This window comes from Adiantum capillus-veneris, chromosome 13 (assembly GCF_014529385.1).
Source record: "Adiantum capillus-veneris isolate H3 chromosome 13, ASM1452938v2, whole genome shotgun sequence".
NCBI classification, from domain to species: domain Eukaryota; kingdom Viridiplantae; phylum Streptophyta; class Polypodiopsida; order Polypodiales; family Pteridaceae; genus Adiantum; species Adiantum capillus-veneris.
Genome location: NC_140943.1, coordinates 137,195,330 through 137,212,171, shown reverse-complemented (window position 1 = coordinate 137,212,171; position 16,842 = coordinate 137,195,330). Strand labels below are relative to the sequence as shown.

Genomic DNA, 16,842 nt, shown 5'->3' with positions numbered 1-16,842 from the left:
TTTGAGGGCCATCATCAACAAAGCCTTGCTTGGTGTGCTATCAGAAAATTGCTCATTTGCTCATTGCTATTTTTGTGGTCTTCCATCACCCAATTACCCTTTATCTCACATATTGAAGCTATTTGTGTGCCCTAGGGTCACCCTAAGGGATTGTCCCATGCAAAGAAAACCAATTCCATGCAAAGCAAGACCACCTCATGCGCGAGCCGCAATATTTGAACCCAAGTGCCTAGCTTAAGGGGCCAAAGCCTTCCCGATCAACTTATGGCCATGTACAGTTGGATGATTCCATGCAAGTCCTAAGGGATTGCCCCCATGCAGAGAAAAGCATGTTGCAAGTGGCAACAATAAGATAATGAGGTGCTTGAAACTATTCCAGGGTAGCCCTTGATGTCTCCGCCTGATCACGGCACAATTCTGCGGTGACAAACAGCCACAATGCATATCCCTGCAAGGTGTTGTTGGCCACAGTTAGAAACATCTTCAGAGTTGAGAATCTTTTCATCACAACACACACCAACCTGGACATTGTAGAGAACAGTCCCACAAGCTTTAAAAGATGAGAGTCCACTCAGCTCATTCAGCCGCAGTCTTCCAACGCCCGAATTCACAAATTCCCCTTCGATTTTCTTGTAAACACCCTTTAACAGAGTTGATCATCTGAACTACTGCTGGTGTACTCGCCATCTCCTCACTTGCCTCCTGCACAATAGTAGTGCTTTCATTAGACAATATTCAAGAAACCAGGTGCAAGAAAACCATTCCATATAGGTCATAAGGCATCTCACCAGATTGGCTAGTCTATCCTCTAGCTTCCCATCAGAGCTCATGAAAAGTCTCTGGTATGCTTTTTTTATTTTCCTCATCTATCCTCGTGAAAGAAAAAACTTATATCAAAGCTCTAAGGCTAAAGCACTCCATTCAGGCGCAAGCACCAAGATAACAACACATTTACAAAAGGGAGAAACGCAAGCCAAAATGAATAACATCAAACAAAAAGGTGGACTGTGGAAATCCAAAAAGGTGCAACCTGTGCCAGCCTCTAGGCGCGACTGCCGAATCTGAAAGCAAGATCTGGACCAGCTAGTCTGCACTAGCTTAGAGCTAGTAGGGAGGTGGAGCAGCTTGACAGAGAGAGGGCTAGAATCAGAATCAATGCCGCTAGATTTGAGAGACGTAAGGTTCAAGAGGCTTGAGGGAGAGTCCAAGAGAGGTAATGTTTATCTTCACGCCACCAGTTCAAAAGAGATCTGTATCTGAGATGAGCCTCAACTTCAGGAAGTGCTTGCGATGTAAGCCAGTGCATTAAGTCGACTAGAGAAGTAAGCTTTATAGGGTGATGCTAAACAAGCATCAGAGTAAACAAGGTGAGGACACATGATGGAAAAATGAACAAAATAAGAAGTAGAGGAAAGGTTTTAAAGCAAAGGAGCCAAAAATACGAAAATTACTCGACAAACTCACTTAAACAAAGTAACACTGACACCTTTAGCAGGCCACAAAGTGGAATACTTATGTTAATGTCACTGGAAGATGTTGCAGGACTTAAAATTTTCCCTAAAACGAGACTACTTCCGTAATAAAACGAATTACAGCATCAGCAAGGTGTGCAAACAGTGATATGATTGTTATACATTAAAAGAGAGAAGCACACACCAACCTCATTTTCCCCAAAATTATGTCTCCTAAGCCCTTCCACATTCAGTCCACTAAGCTGTGCTCGGTCACCTGAAACCATCACATACATAGGAACATCCCGAACAACCTGGTAATGAAAAGGTGCATTTCCAATAAGGTCATTCCAAACATGAGAGCAGCCCAGGCTTCATGCACTAAACAATACCCCATGCTCATTCCTGCTGTAACCTAAACCAGGCCCTTTCCATCCATATAAATGCAGAATAAAGATATCCATGTAAATGCATGGTAAAGATAACTACCATGGACCCCATGCTCATTCCTGCTGTAACCTAAACCAGGCCCTTTCCATCCATATAAATGCAGAATAAAGATATCCATGTAAATGCATGGTAAAGATAACTACCATGGACCCTCCCCCCACAAAAGCATACGAATCTATCTGGCACCTTTGGTGCACTGCAACTCCTCCGCCAGTGTGCACATAATCCTGAACATGAGTGTGATGACTTCGTTAACGGAAAGCAAAAACAGAATCCAAACTGAAGACATAAAATAAACTTCTCTTTCACTATAAAAAGTGAAACGGTCAAAATATTGCCTGCAAAATCACATGACCTCCCAAAAGAGTGCCATTAGCCAATATGTTGCCATCCCCAATCTTACAATCATGAGCAACATGACAAGTTCCCATTATCAGGTTGCTGTTACCAATCATCTGCAAAGACAAGAAGAGTCAACGAGTACTTTAGACAGTATCTAATTTAAGAACACTCTATACTAAAAAAAAGACTCCTACCGTTTGATCATCTGAACTGGAAGATCTGTGTATGCTTACATACTCCCTGATGTCATTTTTGTTTCCAATCTGCAAGTGGCAGCCATCTCCCTCCTGCAATAATTCTGTGTTAACAGCGCAGCAGTTTTGCTGCTGGACACTTCAAACAAGAGATGCAAGCAAAGTAGCCTGTCCTTGCTGAATGCCGATGTTTTTTTTTTTTGAAACCACCTACTGATTAATGCTGCATCACGTATCACATGCATGCCCAATATATTGTTTCTTTTTTTCCCCAAAAAAACAGATCCTTCTATTAGTTAATCAAACTGCCCATAGGGCTACAAACCACCTCTACTAGAGAGGGCTACATCAAGAGAATGGGGAGACTCTCCCAGTGAGCAAACAGAAATGTACAATGGGGCTAAATCAAGAGATGGGAGGAGGAAAGAGCCACACAAGTGGACAGTAGTGCCATCTGGGTGCACCCTGGACCATGGTGAAGAAGGGCCCTGGGCGCCAAAGTCGCACGAAAGCCTCTCTGCGCTCCCGCATGTGGTCGGAGCTGCCCTGAAGTTTCTCGAACTGGCCCCTGAGAGTGTGAACCAGCTCCAACCAAAAATCACGAACCGTCTCTGCCGAAGGGACAGGGCGAGCCTCAAAGATGCGGAAGCAGCGGGCCCACCAAATGAACCAAAGTGTCAGGCCACAGACGAGCTCCCAACAGTGAACACACCTCTCTCTCACTGCACCACTCCTGGGGGGGGTAAGCTCTATGGCAAGCTGAAGTGTAGGTCGACCCCCTTGGATCACTATCATCCTGCTGGTGGAAGCCAGCTCAAAATGGAGCGCAAGGCCCGTGAGGGTGGACCAGGCTGCTGCACCCCAAGTGTATTGTCTAGCTGTGGAAAGAGTCGGCATCAGCCGAAGAACCCGAAGCCAAACCTGATGTGCCATGGGGCAGTCCTGCAGACAGTGTCCCTGACTCTCCAAAGGATGGCCACAAGCTGCACAGGTTGCCGAAAAGCCATTGTGTACTAGCCAGCTCCCAATTGCTGTAGCTTTGTGTGCAACTAGCCACTGGAACAAAGTGACTCTCCTCGGCTGTCTGGAGTTCCACAATCGCTCCAAGAAACCTGACAAGAACTTGAGTGTGAGACCCTCCTCCTGCCAATGAAGTGTTGCAACAGGGTGAGGCTCCCTCCGTGCTGCCAGTATGTGGCACCCTAGTCGCACTGTGTACTGAAAGAATGGGATCCGAGGGTGATCGTCTACGGAGCAGGGGTCTCTCAAGAACCACTCTCCAAGGTCCCACTGCACTCCAGCTAGAGGGCAGCTCTCCCTAGTGGTCTGTCTCAAGATCTGAAGGGTCACGATCTATGACACAGGTCCTCCCATTGATGCCCAAGACTCATACCCTCTGAAAGAGACACTCTGCAACCTATGGAGCCTCTACTTAAGACTTTGTGAAGGCAACCCTCTCCCTGGATCTCAAAGAACATGTGAGGTACGAACTCTGAGCAAGCCCAAACTGCGATGAGGACCTCCAGTCGCGTGAAGGCCCCCATCCATCTGGGAGTTGCTGTCTCTAGAGGGGTGAGCCACTCATCTGGTAAAGCCTCTGTAATGTCTTGGCACATGCTCTACACACCTCTTATGCCTCGTAGCTGGATGCTTTGAGCCTCCTCGAACAAACCTGAGAACTGAAGTCAGTCACCGAGAGTGCGGGCTGGACCCTCTGCCATGGGACCCCAAGAAACATGAGGCCTTCTACCAACCAGGTGGCCTCTCTAAGTGCTAACCAAGGCGTTCCAAACAAGGGGCTGTCTCAAGCGCTCCTCTGTGCAGGTGGGTTAATGCTGCTCTAGGCCACTCCTCAACAGCTCCCAGGATCTAAGCAAGCTCACAAGCAAAATGGTCCTCCATCCCTCCTGCTCATACCAACTCTACGCATCTCTGTAAAAAATCCACCTCATGGAAGGGCTCCAAGGGCCTCCTGCATGCGGCGCTCGAGCTCGAAGCCAGTGAAGCAACAGCTCCTTCCAAGCCTCCTCCCCTGGAAGCAGTCCTCTGACCACAAACTTTCCAAGAAGGGCTCTACTCTCATGTGCTGGGTCGATGATTCCTACCTGCCAGGCTACCTTGGCCCGTGCGATCTAGGTGTCGCTCCCTAACCAAAGAAAGTTCTTGATAAGCCTCTCTAGCTAGCTGATACAAGAGCTTGAGAAGATCCAGCATACGTGATGTACCACATAGTAGCCAGTAGCACCTGGTTGGCCACTACACCTGGTTGCCAATCGAGAAAGCCATTGTCTTCCTCCAGTTGATCAATGCGCCCGATGCACAACAAAACACCTTTAGAGCCTGCTCACACCTATATAGATTGGCCTCCTGGCCCTCCAAGTACAAGGCTAAGTTGTCGGCAAACTCAACATCCAGAAGCTCGTCTCCCCTGATCGGGAGCTCTAAACCTCGCAAGCCAACCTGCTGTAAGGCCAAAAATCTGCTCTCATCGCCTCAGCATAGAACAGAAAGAGGAAGGGGGCTAGAGAGCGACCCTGTCTAACCGAACGTGTGAGCATGAAGCGCTCCCCTCATCCTCCTGCCAAAAGCACCTGATTGTGTGCACGCCTATAGAGAGCTAACACACCTCTGATCCAAGCATCTAAGAAACCCATCCTGCATAAGGTGCCCTCCAAGAAATCCAAGTCAACTCTATCGTAAGCCTCAAAATCGAGAAAACGAATTACCAGATCCTCACCTCGGAGACGCGCGAGGGCAGACGCATCCCAAAAAGTGAAGATGTTGTCAAGGATACTACGCTCCTTGACAAAACATGTATGGGTCCCATGTAGAATGCTCTCTAATAGTGGCTGAATCCTCAAACTCAGAGCCTTTGCTAGAATTCTGTAGGCTAAGTTGAGGATAGTGATGGATCGCAACTGCTGAATCTCATACAAGGAGCCACCCTCCTTGGAAATAAGGTAAATCAATCCCTCACTCATGTTGTCATGCATCTCTCCAGTGTGCAAGATGTACTGAAAAGCGCTACAAAGATTTGAAGCAAGCAAGCAAGCCCCATTACTCCAAGAAGAAACTAAGAGTCAAACCATCCTTCCCTGGACAACTACAACGGGAGAGTGCTCTAAGGGCCTCATGGAGCTCCTCTAGCTAGAGGAGAAGCTCTAGTCTCTGACGCATCTCCTCAATAACGAGGCTTGGCATCTCTGCCCAAACCTGCTCTCTGCATGCATCCTTAACACTCTGACTGAGACTCAGCTGACAGCAAATCTTGGTAAAAGTCAGTAACAACTGCACGCATATCCTCAAGCTTTGAAGCAATTGCCCCGTTGGGTCTCCTCAACTGGCTGACACTGGAATGCGCATGGTGGGAACCCACCATCTCAAAGAACTCCCCAGTAACTATGTCATCCACTTGGGTCCACTGAGATGCCTGCCAATGAAAGGCAAACTCATGCCGCCTCTCCTCAATGCTAGCAAGCTCCCGTCGAGCCTGCTACAACTGCTTCTCCACCCCCAAGGACTGTCTAGATGCTGCTCTTGCATCCTCTGTAAGGAAGCAACGCCCTTTCGGAGACGCCTCTCCTCCTCCCTAGCTGCAGCCAAGCAAGTTGCAGACTCCTGGAGAAAGAAGCGACTAAGCTCAGCAGGTCCAGAGGCCACTCTGCCAATAGGTGTGTCATGTGTGTCGAAGCCCTCTGTCCAAAGTGCCATCACTCACTCTCTAAGCTCTGAGTCCAACAAGATCCTCTTAGGGATGCGCAGCATCGTGCTCCCCCTCCTCTGTCTGTCAACCACAGTGAGGATCACTGGAGCATGGTTGGAAAGAGAAGTCCCTACCAGAATGCAAACAGATCCACCCATGTCACAGATGTGGTCACTGACGTAGAAGCGATCTATCTGAGATAGATTCACTCCTCCTACTCTGCAATCAAAGCGAGAGAAGGATAAGTTGTCTGGGAACCTCACAAAGCCTGAATGCTGCCAAACATGATAGATCCTCAAAGTCATCCATAGACGCTCCCAAGCTGCCTATTCAGCCCCGTTTACAGTCATGGCTACCTCCAATCCTGTCAAAGGAGTCCTCTAGCATGTTGAAGTCTCCCCCAACACACCACTGCTCAGCATGCGGCAAAGACTCTACAATGTGAGACCAAAACTCTGCTCGTGCACTTGCCACATTGGCCGCATAAATGGTCAGGAAGCCCATGAGGCAATCCTGAACCTGCATAGTATCCATTGAGCCCTGCCCGGCACAATAATCCCTCTGCCCACAATGGCCTGCTGCCATGAGCCCACAATAGACATACATACCCCTCCCTGAATACCACCAAGTCCAAATGTAGCTGACCAAAATGTCTCACAGCGACCACGCAAGATCTGACCACATCCCATGATGTGGATCTCACAAAGATTATGCACCTAAAGCATAAGAATATCAATCTCATCACCCACAAGGCATCACTAAAGCTCCTGACGCAACCGACCCCACTGACGTTGAAACTAGGGTCCTCCTAATCCCTGCACATTCCATGAGACATGGAGTCAATGAGAGTAAGCCGATGCTGCAACAGCATCCAATCTCGCTATCTTCGAGGCCGGCTTGGATGGGGAGTAAGCCGCATCCGAGGGACCCCGAGATAGGCGTGATTGTAGAGATTATCCAACCCAGGCCCAAGAAGAGTGTGTCGTCCGTCAAGCTACCTCCTCTGTCGAGGAGTCCTCATGTATATATTCATAGCATGGTGGGTGTCACATGTGCAGTTCACTTGCGCCACGTGGACACGCTTCTGCCATAGTCTAGCATGAGTCTTAGCTTAGGACTGAGCCTGGCACCTTTGTGAGCCTCTAGTAGGACGTGCATGTCCAGGCCAATCACACTTGCATACCCTCTTTTGCACAAGAACAGTCATTTCATCATGCAGGCATTTTACCGCGCGAACCACCTCTTATAAGTCATTTTATTAAAAGTGACTTTTGGAATTCTTTTTGTAAGTTTGTTGGAAAAGTAGGTAGGGCAAATTGCTAAAGATCTATAAAAGAAACCCATTGGGCACTCAGTAGAGGCAGTACAAGCACAGACATAAGGAAGCAGGCACCCAGCAATCAGGCAACACCTCAACAGGAGCCCCAGCGTTTTCTCAAGAAGAAGAAGGCCCATATCAGCCCGGCGTTTTCAGTTATCAGCAAAGAGCCCAGCGTTTTCAGTTTTCATTTTAGAGAGCCCAACGTCGACGATGGTGCCGTCATCGTCGACACCATCGTCGTCATCAACATCGTCATTGTCATCGCAGTTCCCTATCTTGACGATGACACCTTCGTCATCGTCATCGCAAATCCCTAGCTTCACGACGACACCTTCGTCATCGTCGTCGCAGTCCCGGACTTGACGATGACACCATCGTCATCATCGTTAGAGTCACCATCGTCGTCGTCATCGACATCATCGTCGTCGACATAGACCAGCAGTACCCGTCGTCGACGTCATCATCTTCGACATAGACCCGTCGTCGACATCACCGTCTTCGACATAGAACCGTCGTCGACTTCACCGTCTTCGACACGGTACCATCGTCGACTTCACCGTCATCAACAAAGACCCTTAGTACCTCGTCGTCGACTTCATCATCTTCGACATAGACCTTGTTGTGGACCTCCCCGTCTTCGACATAGAACCCACAGTACCCGTCGTTGGCATCATCGTCTTTGACATAGAACCTCAATATCCCTGCAGTACCTCAGTACCGAGTACCACAGCATCAGTTCCCCTTAGCATCAGCATCTCAGCATCCTGTCATTGTAGTAGCATTTGTGCAAGAATAAAGAAAGTACTTGCTCTAGCAACAGAGCAAGGGGGCCCTTGAGGGTTGGGACCCGACATCCTTGTGTCGTCTCTTTTCTCTCTCTCTCGTCATCTCTCTTTCGTTCAGTTCAGTTCAGTTCTTTCAAGTGAAGTAAAGTGTCCCTTGTGTTTGTTTGCGGAGTACTAGATCCGAGCAAAATCCTTATTCTCTTCCGCTGCACCTAACATTGGTATCAGAGCTTTGGCAGTGTTTTGTATCATTCAAGGAAAGAACCACAAGATTTTTTTTTTTTGCTTGTTCAAGTCGCACGAATCCAAGTTCGCTTGGGCGTGTCGATTCCTAATCGTGCTTTGTTGAAGAGTGACAGGAATCCCAAGAAAGAAGGGCTTGTCCAGCCTCCCCTTGTGTCTCTTTTCACTCATTGAGAGCGGACCGTGCACTTAGCGGCCGGCCAATCGACGTGAGGTAGGAAAAAGCAACCTTGATGTGAGCACAAGGCCGCCAAGGGGTGCGCCCGCGGAAAAGAGTAGAACTCGGGTGAAGAGAAGATCCTTCTTCAACACGGTTTGCAAGCGAAAGAAAACCTCAAGAACCAAGAACCCAAGTTCCTCGTGAACTAAAGAACCCAAGACCCACAAGAACCCACGACTTCAGAATGATCATCACTCGAAGCGGAATGGATACTTTGCTTGGAGGTGATGAGCATGAGAGAGGCCAAGAAGAATTTTCCCCACCAAGAGGTTTTTCCGACCCTCCCCCTTTCCCATCTACGACAAAGATTGCACTAACCCCAACGGAGGAGTTGGAGCTGTTGTTTATGGAACAGAATTTACAACGCGAAGCAAGAAATGCCGCAAGAATGGCAGCCATAGCGCGTGATCACGAGCAAGCACGCTTGAAAGCCAAAGAACGACAAGCCAAATTGGATAGTGAGCGCGCAGAAAGACAAGCAGAGAACAAAGCAAGACAAGCAGAATTTGATCGCGAGAACAAAGCAAGAAGGGAAGAGTTCTTGCGACTCTTTTCTCAAGCTCAGGCACAGATGCAAGAGATTCGGGAAAAGGAGACTCTCTCCATCTCTTCTTCTCCAAAGCATGACACACAGGATTTGCATGATTGTGTGAAGCATGATGATGATTTGATTGACAATGACTTGCATGATGTTTTGATTGACAATGATAAGCATGATGATTTGAATGACAAGCATGATGATTTGGATGATAAAGATAAGCATGATGATATGAATGATATTGCTAAGCATGATAATTGGCATGATCAAGATGTGATTAGTCACGAGCATGATGATTTGCATGATCAAGATGTGATTTCTCACGAGCATGATGATTTGCATGATCAAGATGTGATTTCTCGCAAGCATGATGAGTTGCATGAAGATGATGTGATTGTTCACAAGGATGATATATTAGTGGATGCTTTTCCTAGTGAAGCTAACCTCGTTGTACATTCGATCAATCACGAAGAACCGATCTTGGCTTTCGAATCGAGGTCCAAAGAACCCCCACAGGACGAATGATCATTTAAGACGAACCGATCTTGGCTCTCGAATCTAGGTCCAGAGAACCATCACAAGAAGTATTATGTGTTCGCATGATTGATACGCACGCATTGTTCGAGTGTTTCATTCGTGATCGATTCCTGTATTTTAGTCAACGTCTTTATGTGATCCCTTTTATTAGGCATAACATATTTGTACGTTGAGCACGTTTCACTCATGGATAAGCACGAATGTAGGCGGATTATTCATGAAAAGCTGAAAAGTATGCATTCAAGGAAGTCACATTCCATGTCTCTTCCTTCGCACGACACATTCGTAGAACGAGCACATGATAGTATGAGCACCAAGCATGGGCATTTCCATTGTGATTTGCCACAGTTGATTGATTTCGATCAAACAGAAAAGATTCGATCTCATTGTTTGCATGTGTTTGATGCACGGTTTGTCACTCCATCTCTATGTTCATCTATATTGCATACACAGTCTTTAGAGAAGAAAATATTTTTTTCCTTCACTTTACATGGAATGGGTATGTTCATGGTTTTGTGTTGGAAATAGGTTTAGGAATTTTCAGCCATGGAGATTCTTGAAGAAGAAAGAAGCATGACTCTCAGCGAAGTTGAAGCAAGAAAGGAAACTCAGAAGACTTTGTCGCTTTCGGCGCGGCCCAAAGAAGCAAGCGTTGCAGACCTTTATGAAGTTCAAGTACCGCACGACCCACACATCACAGTGGGCCGGCGAAGAGTCCCTTCCAAGATTCCAGATGCTATTGGCGATCTCCCTCGACGCCATATAGTTCGGTACCAGTTCCTCACCTTGAAAAGGAGGGGATGTCACATGACACATCCAACCCTATGTGTCGGTGGACAAGCTACAGCATGATCAAGGTTCACTCAATCCAGATTAGAAGTGATCTAGCACTTTTGTGAGTCTATTCGTAGACCGTGCATGCCCAGTCACTTAGCATAGATGCATATCATCTGGTTGCACACAGCATGATCATCAGTATTCGCATCAGAATCCATTAGAATCAATTAGGAGAATTTTCCAGTGCATTTAGCCTATTTTTGACATTTTTCACTTATTATTTTTAAGTGACTTTCCAACAAAAGTAGGTAGAGCAATTTTGCTAAGTTAATATATAAACAAACCCAAGTTAGCACTCTTGGGCAGATGAGCAAGGAGCACAACAGACTTTCAAGCAACAGGTACTCCCCCCCTCTCTCAACAAGATCCTCTCCAAGCCTTCCTTGGTGAGTCCACCCCCATGTAGAGCAATTTTGCTAAGTTAATATATAAACAAACCCAAGTTAGCACTCTTGGGCAGATGAGCAAGGAGCACAACAGACTTTCAAGCAACAGGTACTCCCCCCCTCTCTCAACAAGATCCTCTCCAAGCCTGCCTTGCTGAGTCCACCCCCATCAGCCCCTAGCGTTTTGCTATCGCTACCATCCCCCTGCAGTTGGCGTTTTTGCACAGCATCTTCTCGCCTCAGCCACAAGCCTAGCGTTTTGGGATCGCCATCAACCTCAGCCTCAAGCCTAGCGTTTTTGGGATCGCCACCAAAAACCCGCAGCAAGCTTTTGTTTGCAGCCATAGAGGACCACAAGGGCAGCGTTTTCAGCCCCTTTGTCGCAGCAGATACCCGCGTTTTCAGCCTTCAAGTTCAGCCATAAAAACGCAGCCTTATCTTGCTTAAGCTTCAGCGTTTTTATCAGCCATAAGAACCTCGACAAATCAGGGATTTTCAGCCACAAAAACAGCAGTAAAACAAGCAATTTCAGCACCCCAAAGTGGTCCAGATTCTCAGCCATTACCCCTTTGTGGACAGCAGATAGAAGAGCACCGAATTAAGCCTTAAAGTCATCATCGTCATCACCGACATAGTCACGAATTGCATCGGTCCATGCATCATCATGTACACCTTTGTGCAATCAATAGTAGACCACTCTCGCCGACGAGAGTGTGGCCTTCGGAGGAGGGTTTTACAACCTCTCGGGTGTCGTATCTCTCTTCTCTCTCTATCTCTCAGTCTCATACACTCGCACACACAGTGTCCATTCACTTTGTTTGTGATCATAGCACTTCGGAGCACTCATCTTGAGCAAAGCGCAACAATCATTCCGTTGCACCTAACATTGGGTGTTATGGGACCCCGGAGAGCGGCCCGTAAGTGGGACTTGGGGCCGCGCACGTTCGCCGATCCTTCACCTGAACACAAGTTAGCCGACTTCACAACACACGTTGAGCAAGTATTTCAAATGGGACGCGCGAGACAAGATTTGGAGAACAAGCCCGTGACGGGCGCTTTTGTATTAATTCCAAAAAGATGATTACAAAAGGGACGGAGGCTCCTCCGGCGCCTCTAAAGACTGTGTTAACCTAACTCCAACCTAATATGGGTAAATGGTTTTATAGATGTGAGGATTGCCACCGGAGTCCGGTTAAACAACCGGCCCCCTCTCAGCTACCCCAGCAAGATGCGCACGGATCACCAAGAGTGGAGTACTACTCCCATATAAGTACTTTAATTCGGGGCGCTCAGGCATACTGCCTAAGCCCCAAGGCTTTGGGATAGAAATCCCTCTCAAGAATCACCCGTCGGTCACGTCAAGGAGCCGCAGTTCCAAAAATTGTGAAAAACGCCGAAACAGCCCCGCGGGTGGTTCCCGGGCCGATTTGGCGCACGGGACCCTGGGGACCCGGCCACGGCCCAAGCGACGCTCTCAGTTTGCAAAATGCCTTTAGGGGGCTCCCGGAGCCGTGGTGGTTCGCGGGAGCGACGGGTCCAAGAGTCGTCATGCGGAGGCCCACGGGGAGCATGGCCGCGAAGAGGGGCAATTCACCGAAACGGGGCACCATGGACTCGGGGTCCCCCTCAAGCACCCTCCATGTTGGGATATGAGGCAACCGGGCCGTGGGTGGAATGGGAATGTGGAGAGCCGGCGGGCATGAGGGGCAGCCCACGCATGAGGAGCATGGGGCGCTTGAGGCAAGATGGACCGCGGGAGGGCCATCGGCCGCCGTATATCGCCACAAGGTCTGCACCAAATCTGTAACCCCCAAGTCATCCATGTGGTGAGAGAACTCAAGAGCATGAGCCTATAGCCAGTCCAACAAGGAGTCCAGAGTGCACTCCAATTGGTCCCTGCCACACAGAGGAAAAGAGAAGCCAACGAGAGTACGAACGCGACATACGAGCTGCTTGGAACCATCTTCGGATGACCAAGAAGGATACTTTGGACGCATATTGTGAGAGATTCTGGAGCTCTTTTCTATCAGCCTCTTCATTTAAGAAGATCTCGTTCAGAGAGCATATTGAGCGATTTACCTTGGGACTTCCTACAGAGATCCGAGATCACTGCTTAGAGCAAAAGTCAGATTCCATTCAAGAACTGATGAGTCGTGCGAAACAGGGTTTTGCCATTCACTCTGGCAGTTTGACCTATCCCACATATGAAATCATGACACATAGGAATGAACAGACTTCGAATAATGAAAGTAGAAAGAAGAAGAGTAACCCAGAAAAGAAAGAAAAGGATGCACGACCCAAACTTACTCTTTCCCAGAGAGCTCTTTACATCAAAGAGGGGAAGTGCTTTGGATGCACGGAAACTGGGTATATCTCCACGAAGTGCCCTAAAAAGGCACCGAAAGAACAGAACGACAAGAATGAAGACAGGCCTGAAGGTTCGAAAGCAGCTAAGGAACGTGGACGAAAAGGCAAGATGAAAGTAGGATTGGTTCCAAATTGCATGGGTACTGACCTAAGCACGATTGATGAGAGTACAAAACTTTGCCGAGCTTGGGGCAAAGTGAAAGACCAAGAAGCCCTGATTTTCTTTGATGGAGGAGCCAAGGCTAACTTCATTTCACCTGAATTGGCAGCGCGGCTCGAGATCACACCCGATCGAATGAGACCACTAGCAGCGACAGTTCTAGCGGCACCCGACAGGGACGTAGCCATTACACCTGTCATTGGCAAACTTCAGTTGCATTGTCAAGGGTATTTGAGGCATGAGGACTTCTACATAATGCCTTTGGAAGGTTGTGATGTCCTCTTTGGAATTCCCTGGTACCACAAGAACAACGTCGTGGTCGACTATCGGGAGAGGAAAGCGACTTTGACCACAGAGAAGGGCAGAACCATTGTACTTGATGTGAAACTTAAGGGCAAGTCTGTTCTTATTGTATCGGCTTCGGCCATTTCAAAATTAATGAAATCCAGTCTGTTTGTTTACTCGATCTTCTTGAGAGAGATGAATGATGAGAATAGGACAAATATGTCTGAACTTGATAAAGAACGCCAAGATTTTCTCCACACTCATGCCGATTGTTTTTCAGAGGGCCAGCCAGGCGAGTTACCACCCGCTCGTCTTGAAGATCATACTATTGATCCGATACTTGGAAGCACACCACCGAACCAACCACCTCACCGTGTGAGCCGAGCCCAAAACTATGAACCAGGTGAAAGACCTCTTGGAAAAGGGTCTTGTCCAGCCTAGTACTTCACCGTATTGCTCTCCAGTGTTGTTGATTTTGAAGAAAGATGGATCTTGGAGAATGTGCATCGATTATAGAGCTCTCAACAAAATCACTATCAAGAACAGATTTCTGATTCCTAGGATCGATGATATACTTGACCGACTACAGGGATCCTCGTGCTTCAGCAAATCGATTAGAAGAGCGGATATCATTAGATCCGAATCGCGCCGGGAGACGTCTACAAGACAACCTTTCGGACGACTTTTGGGTTATTTGAGTTTTGGGTGAAGCCTTTTGGCTTAAGCAATGCTCCTGCGACATTTAACCGGATGATGGACAGGATTTTTCGAGAGTATAGACTATTTGTTGGCACTTTCTTTGACAACATCATTGTTTTCTCCAAGGATGAGGCACAACATAGAGAACATCTGCTTCAGGTCTTTCACGCATTACGAGATCACAAGTTGGTGATTAATGCAAAGAAAAGTGATTTTTTCCTACCAGAGATACACTTTTTGGGACACATTGTCACGAGGTCGTGGCAACTTCTAAACTTAGTTGTTGGTTTCTTTCCAATGATTTTTGATTGATTTTTGAGACCCTCTTTTTGAAGTTGCAAATGGTCGGACATTGTATGGCCAATGTGAACGGTAGTTTCACCCGCAGACGGAAAGTTGGTCGGCACTGGAACTCCTAAAGTTAAAGGATGTCTAAGCTCAGTTCAAGATCATGTAGGTATCCCCGTCGCATTTAGCAAGTTGGTGGATACTAGGAAGTGAACTCAATAAAGGCATAAAGTCAAGGTGGGGTCACCAAAGGAAAGTATCCGATAGTTGGGCCACATTGCACTTTTGGATGCGGTCCCAGTGAGGATAGATGGTCAGAAGACCAGTGGGAGCCCAACAAAAGCATCTTCTAAAATTTAGAAAACTGCTATTTTGGGCTATGAAATCTGTTCACATCATTAGCATCAAAATGACAAGGGGAACATTTTATTGCTCTGCTGCAAAGTCAACCGATGCACAAGTTGAGAGATTTTTAAGCGGGAAGCCCAATGCGGGGAAATTGCATGTATGAGTGCCAAGTGGCACTTTTTGGCCAATTTACCAAGTCTCGGAGAAGAGAACTCGTAACTAACTCTTTGGAGCAGTTTTGGAGGCTGATAACTCTGATTTTCAGCCATTTCTCTCCATTTTTGAGCTTCCCATGACTTTACCTAGAACCAAGGAGCTCATTTTCAACATTGGAAGGCATCAGATGCGTGTTTACAAGGCTGTTTTGCTACATTTTCAGCGATACGTAGGTTTTGGCAGCCATGGAAATCTTCCCCTTTTTGCATCTATTTGTTCACAGATGCATTACAAGTCAAGGGCAGCAGAGGGGGCGCTCGATTTATGCTGGGGGGATGCTTCATTGAGAACCTGTAGCAAGTTAAGAGCTATGGACTGCTTGCTTTCCTCTCTATGTACAGTGTGGTGCTAGGAGTGATGACCTGCACACTACACACTGCTCTCTCGGAATTCACCTGTACCTGTACCTGCTAGGTGGCTAGTCCCCCGCAGGTACAGGTGAATTCGGAGAGGTTTCACGTGAGAAATCTCGTCCGATTCAAAGGCCAAGTACCCTACAGGTGCGGGAGCTCGAGGTCTTGCTACAGATGCGACCGGCACACGAAACGGAGCCAAAAACAGGGAATTACAGCCTGCTGTGTATTTTTGCAGGTTTAGGGTTTCGGCCCTAAACGGTCCCTAATACCCCCAGGAGGTTCGGGGACGTGAGGGGACCGCTATAGAGGTGATCTGGTGCATTTTCGGGGCAGAAAACAGAGAATTCAGCGTGCTGCAGATTCTGGCCAGGTTTTGCAAAGTGTTCGTATGCGTCGGAGAGTCATCTATTGCGTGGGGATACTGACTCTGAAGCGTCCTAGTACAGTTATGCTGCCGAAATCGGCCAGAACAGGTGTTTCTTAGCCTGGATTATGCGGGGCAGCTCGTAGGAGATCACAGGTTTTATTCCCTCTGTTAAAGAATAAAGAAATACAGAAAGGGGCGCCAATTTTTGGCCTACAGGTTGTTGGCGTTTGCTCGAGGCATTCTAGCTTCCGAGCCGTGTGTGTATTCAAGTGTTAATTCCCGTCACAGGTTTCCTTCGCACATTCTCTCTATGTGTGTTTAAAGTAAAGAATTTCGGGTGAAAGCCAACGCCTACCGCCCTACGAACCGGTTTCACACATTGTCTCGACACTAGGAGTGCAGATGGACCCGGCCAAGATAGAGACTATCCGTGATTGGCCCAATTTGAAGAATGTCCATGAAGTTATAAGCTTCTTGGGCTTGTGTTCGTACTACAGGCGGTTCATTAGAAAGTTTGCAGAGATTGCTTCCCGTTTGCATATCTTGACACAGAAAGGAGTTCCTTTCTTGTGGGGACCCACAGAGGTGACTGCCTTTTAGACTTTGAAAGAGAAATTGACTACTAGACTAGTTTTGACTTTGCCGGACTTGCAGAAGTCATTTGAAGTATATTGTGATGCTTGTGGTCGTAGTCTGGGTGCGGTCTTAATGCAAGAAGGCCATGTCATTGCTTACGAGAGCCGATTGTT

General features: G+C 47.6%; 1 protein-coding gene across 6 annotated transcripts in view; it reads right to left on the bottom strand.

Annotated features, from left to right (window-relative positions):
- Positions 1-311: 311 nt before the first annotated feature.
- The window catches only part of LPXA (bacterial transferase hexapeptide repeat-containing protein), a 35,845-nt gene continuing 19,314 nt past the window's right edge, over positions 312-16,842 (bottom strand). For 2 of the 6 annotated variants that reach the window (XM_086527427.1, XM_086527426.1), the window contains exons 6-12: positions 2,438-2,530; positions 2,240-2,356; positions 2,045-2,128; positions 1,661-1,765; positions 789-866; positions 522-702; positions 312-448 (exon numbers count right to left, since the gene is read on the bottom strand). In XM_086527427.1, the coding sequence (XP_086383553.1) occupies positions 577-702; positions 789-866; positions 1,661-1,765; positions 2,045-2,128; positions 2,240-2,356; positions 2,438-2,530 (603 nt within the window). In that variant the 3' untranslated portion in view covers positions 312-448; positions 522-576. Of the gene's footprint in view, positions 449-521; positions 703-788; positions 867-1,030; positions 1,257-1,660; positions 1,766-2,044; positions 2,129-2,239; positions 2,357-2,437; positions 2,531-16,842 lie in introns of those variants that run through there. The other 4 variants (XM_086527431.1, XM_086527428.1, XM_086527429.1 and 1 more) reach the window with 4 other exon arrangements.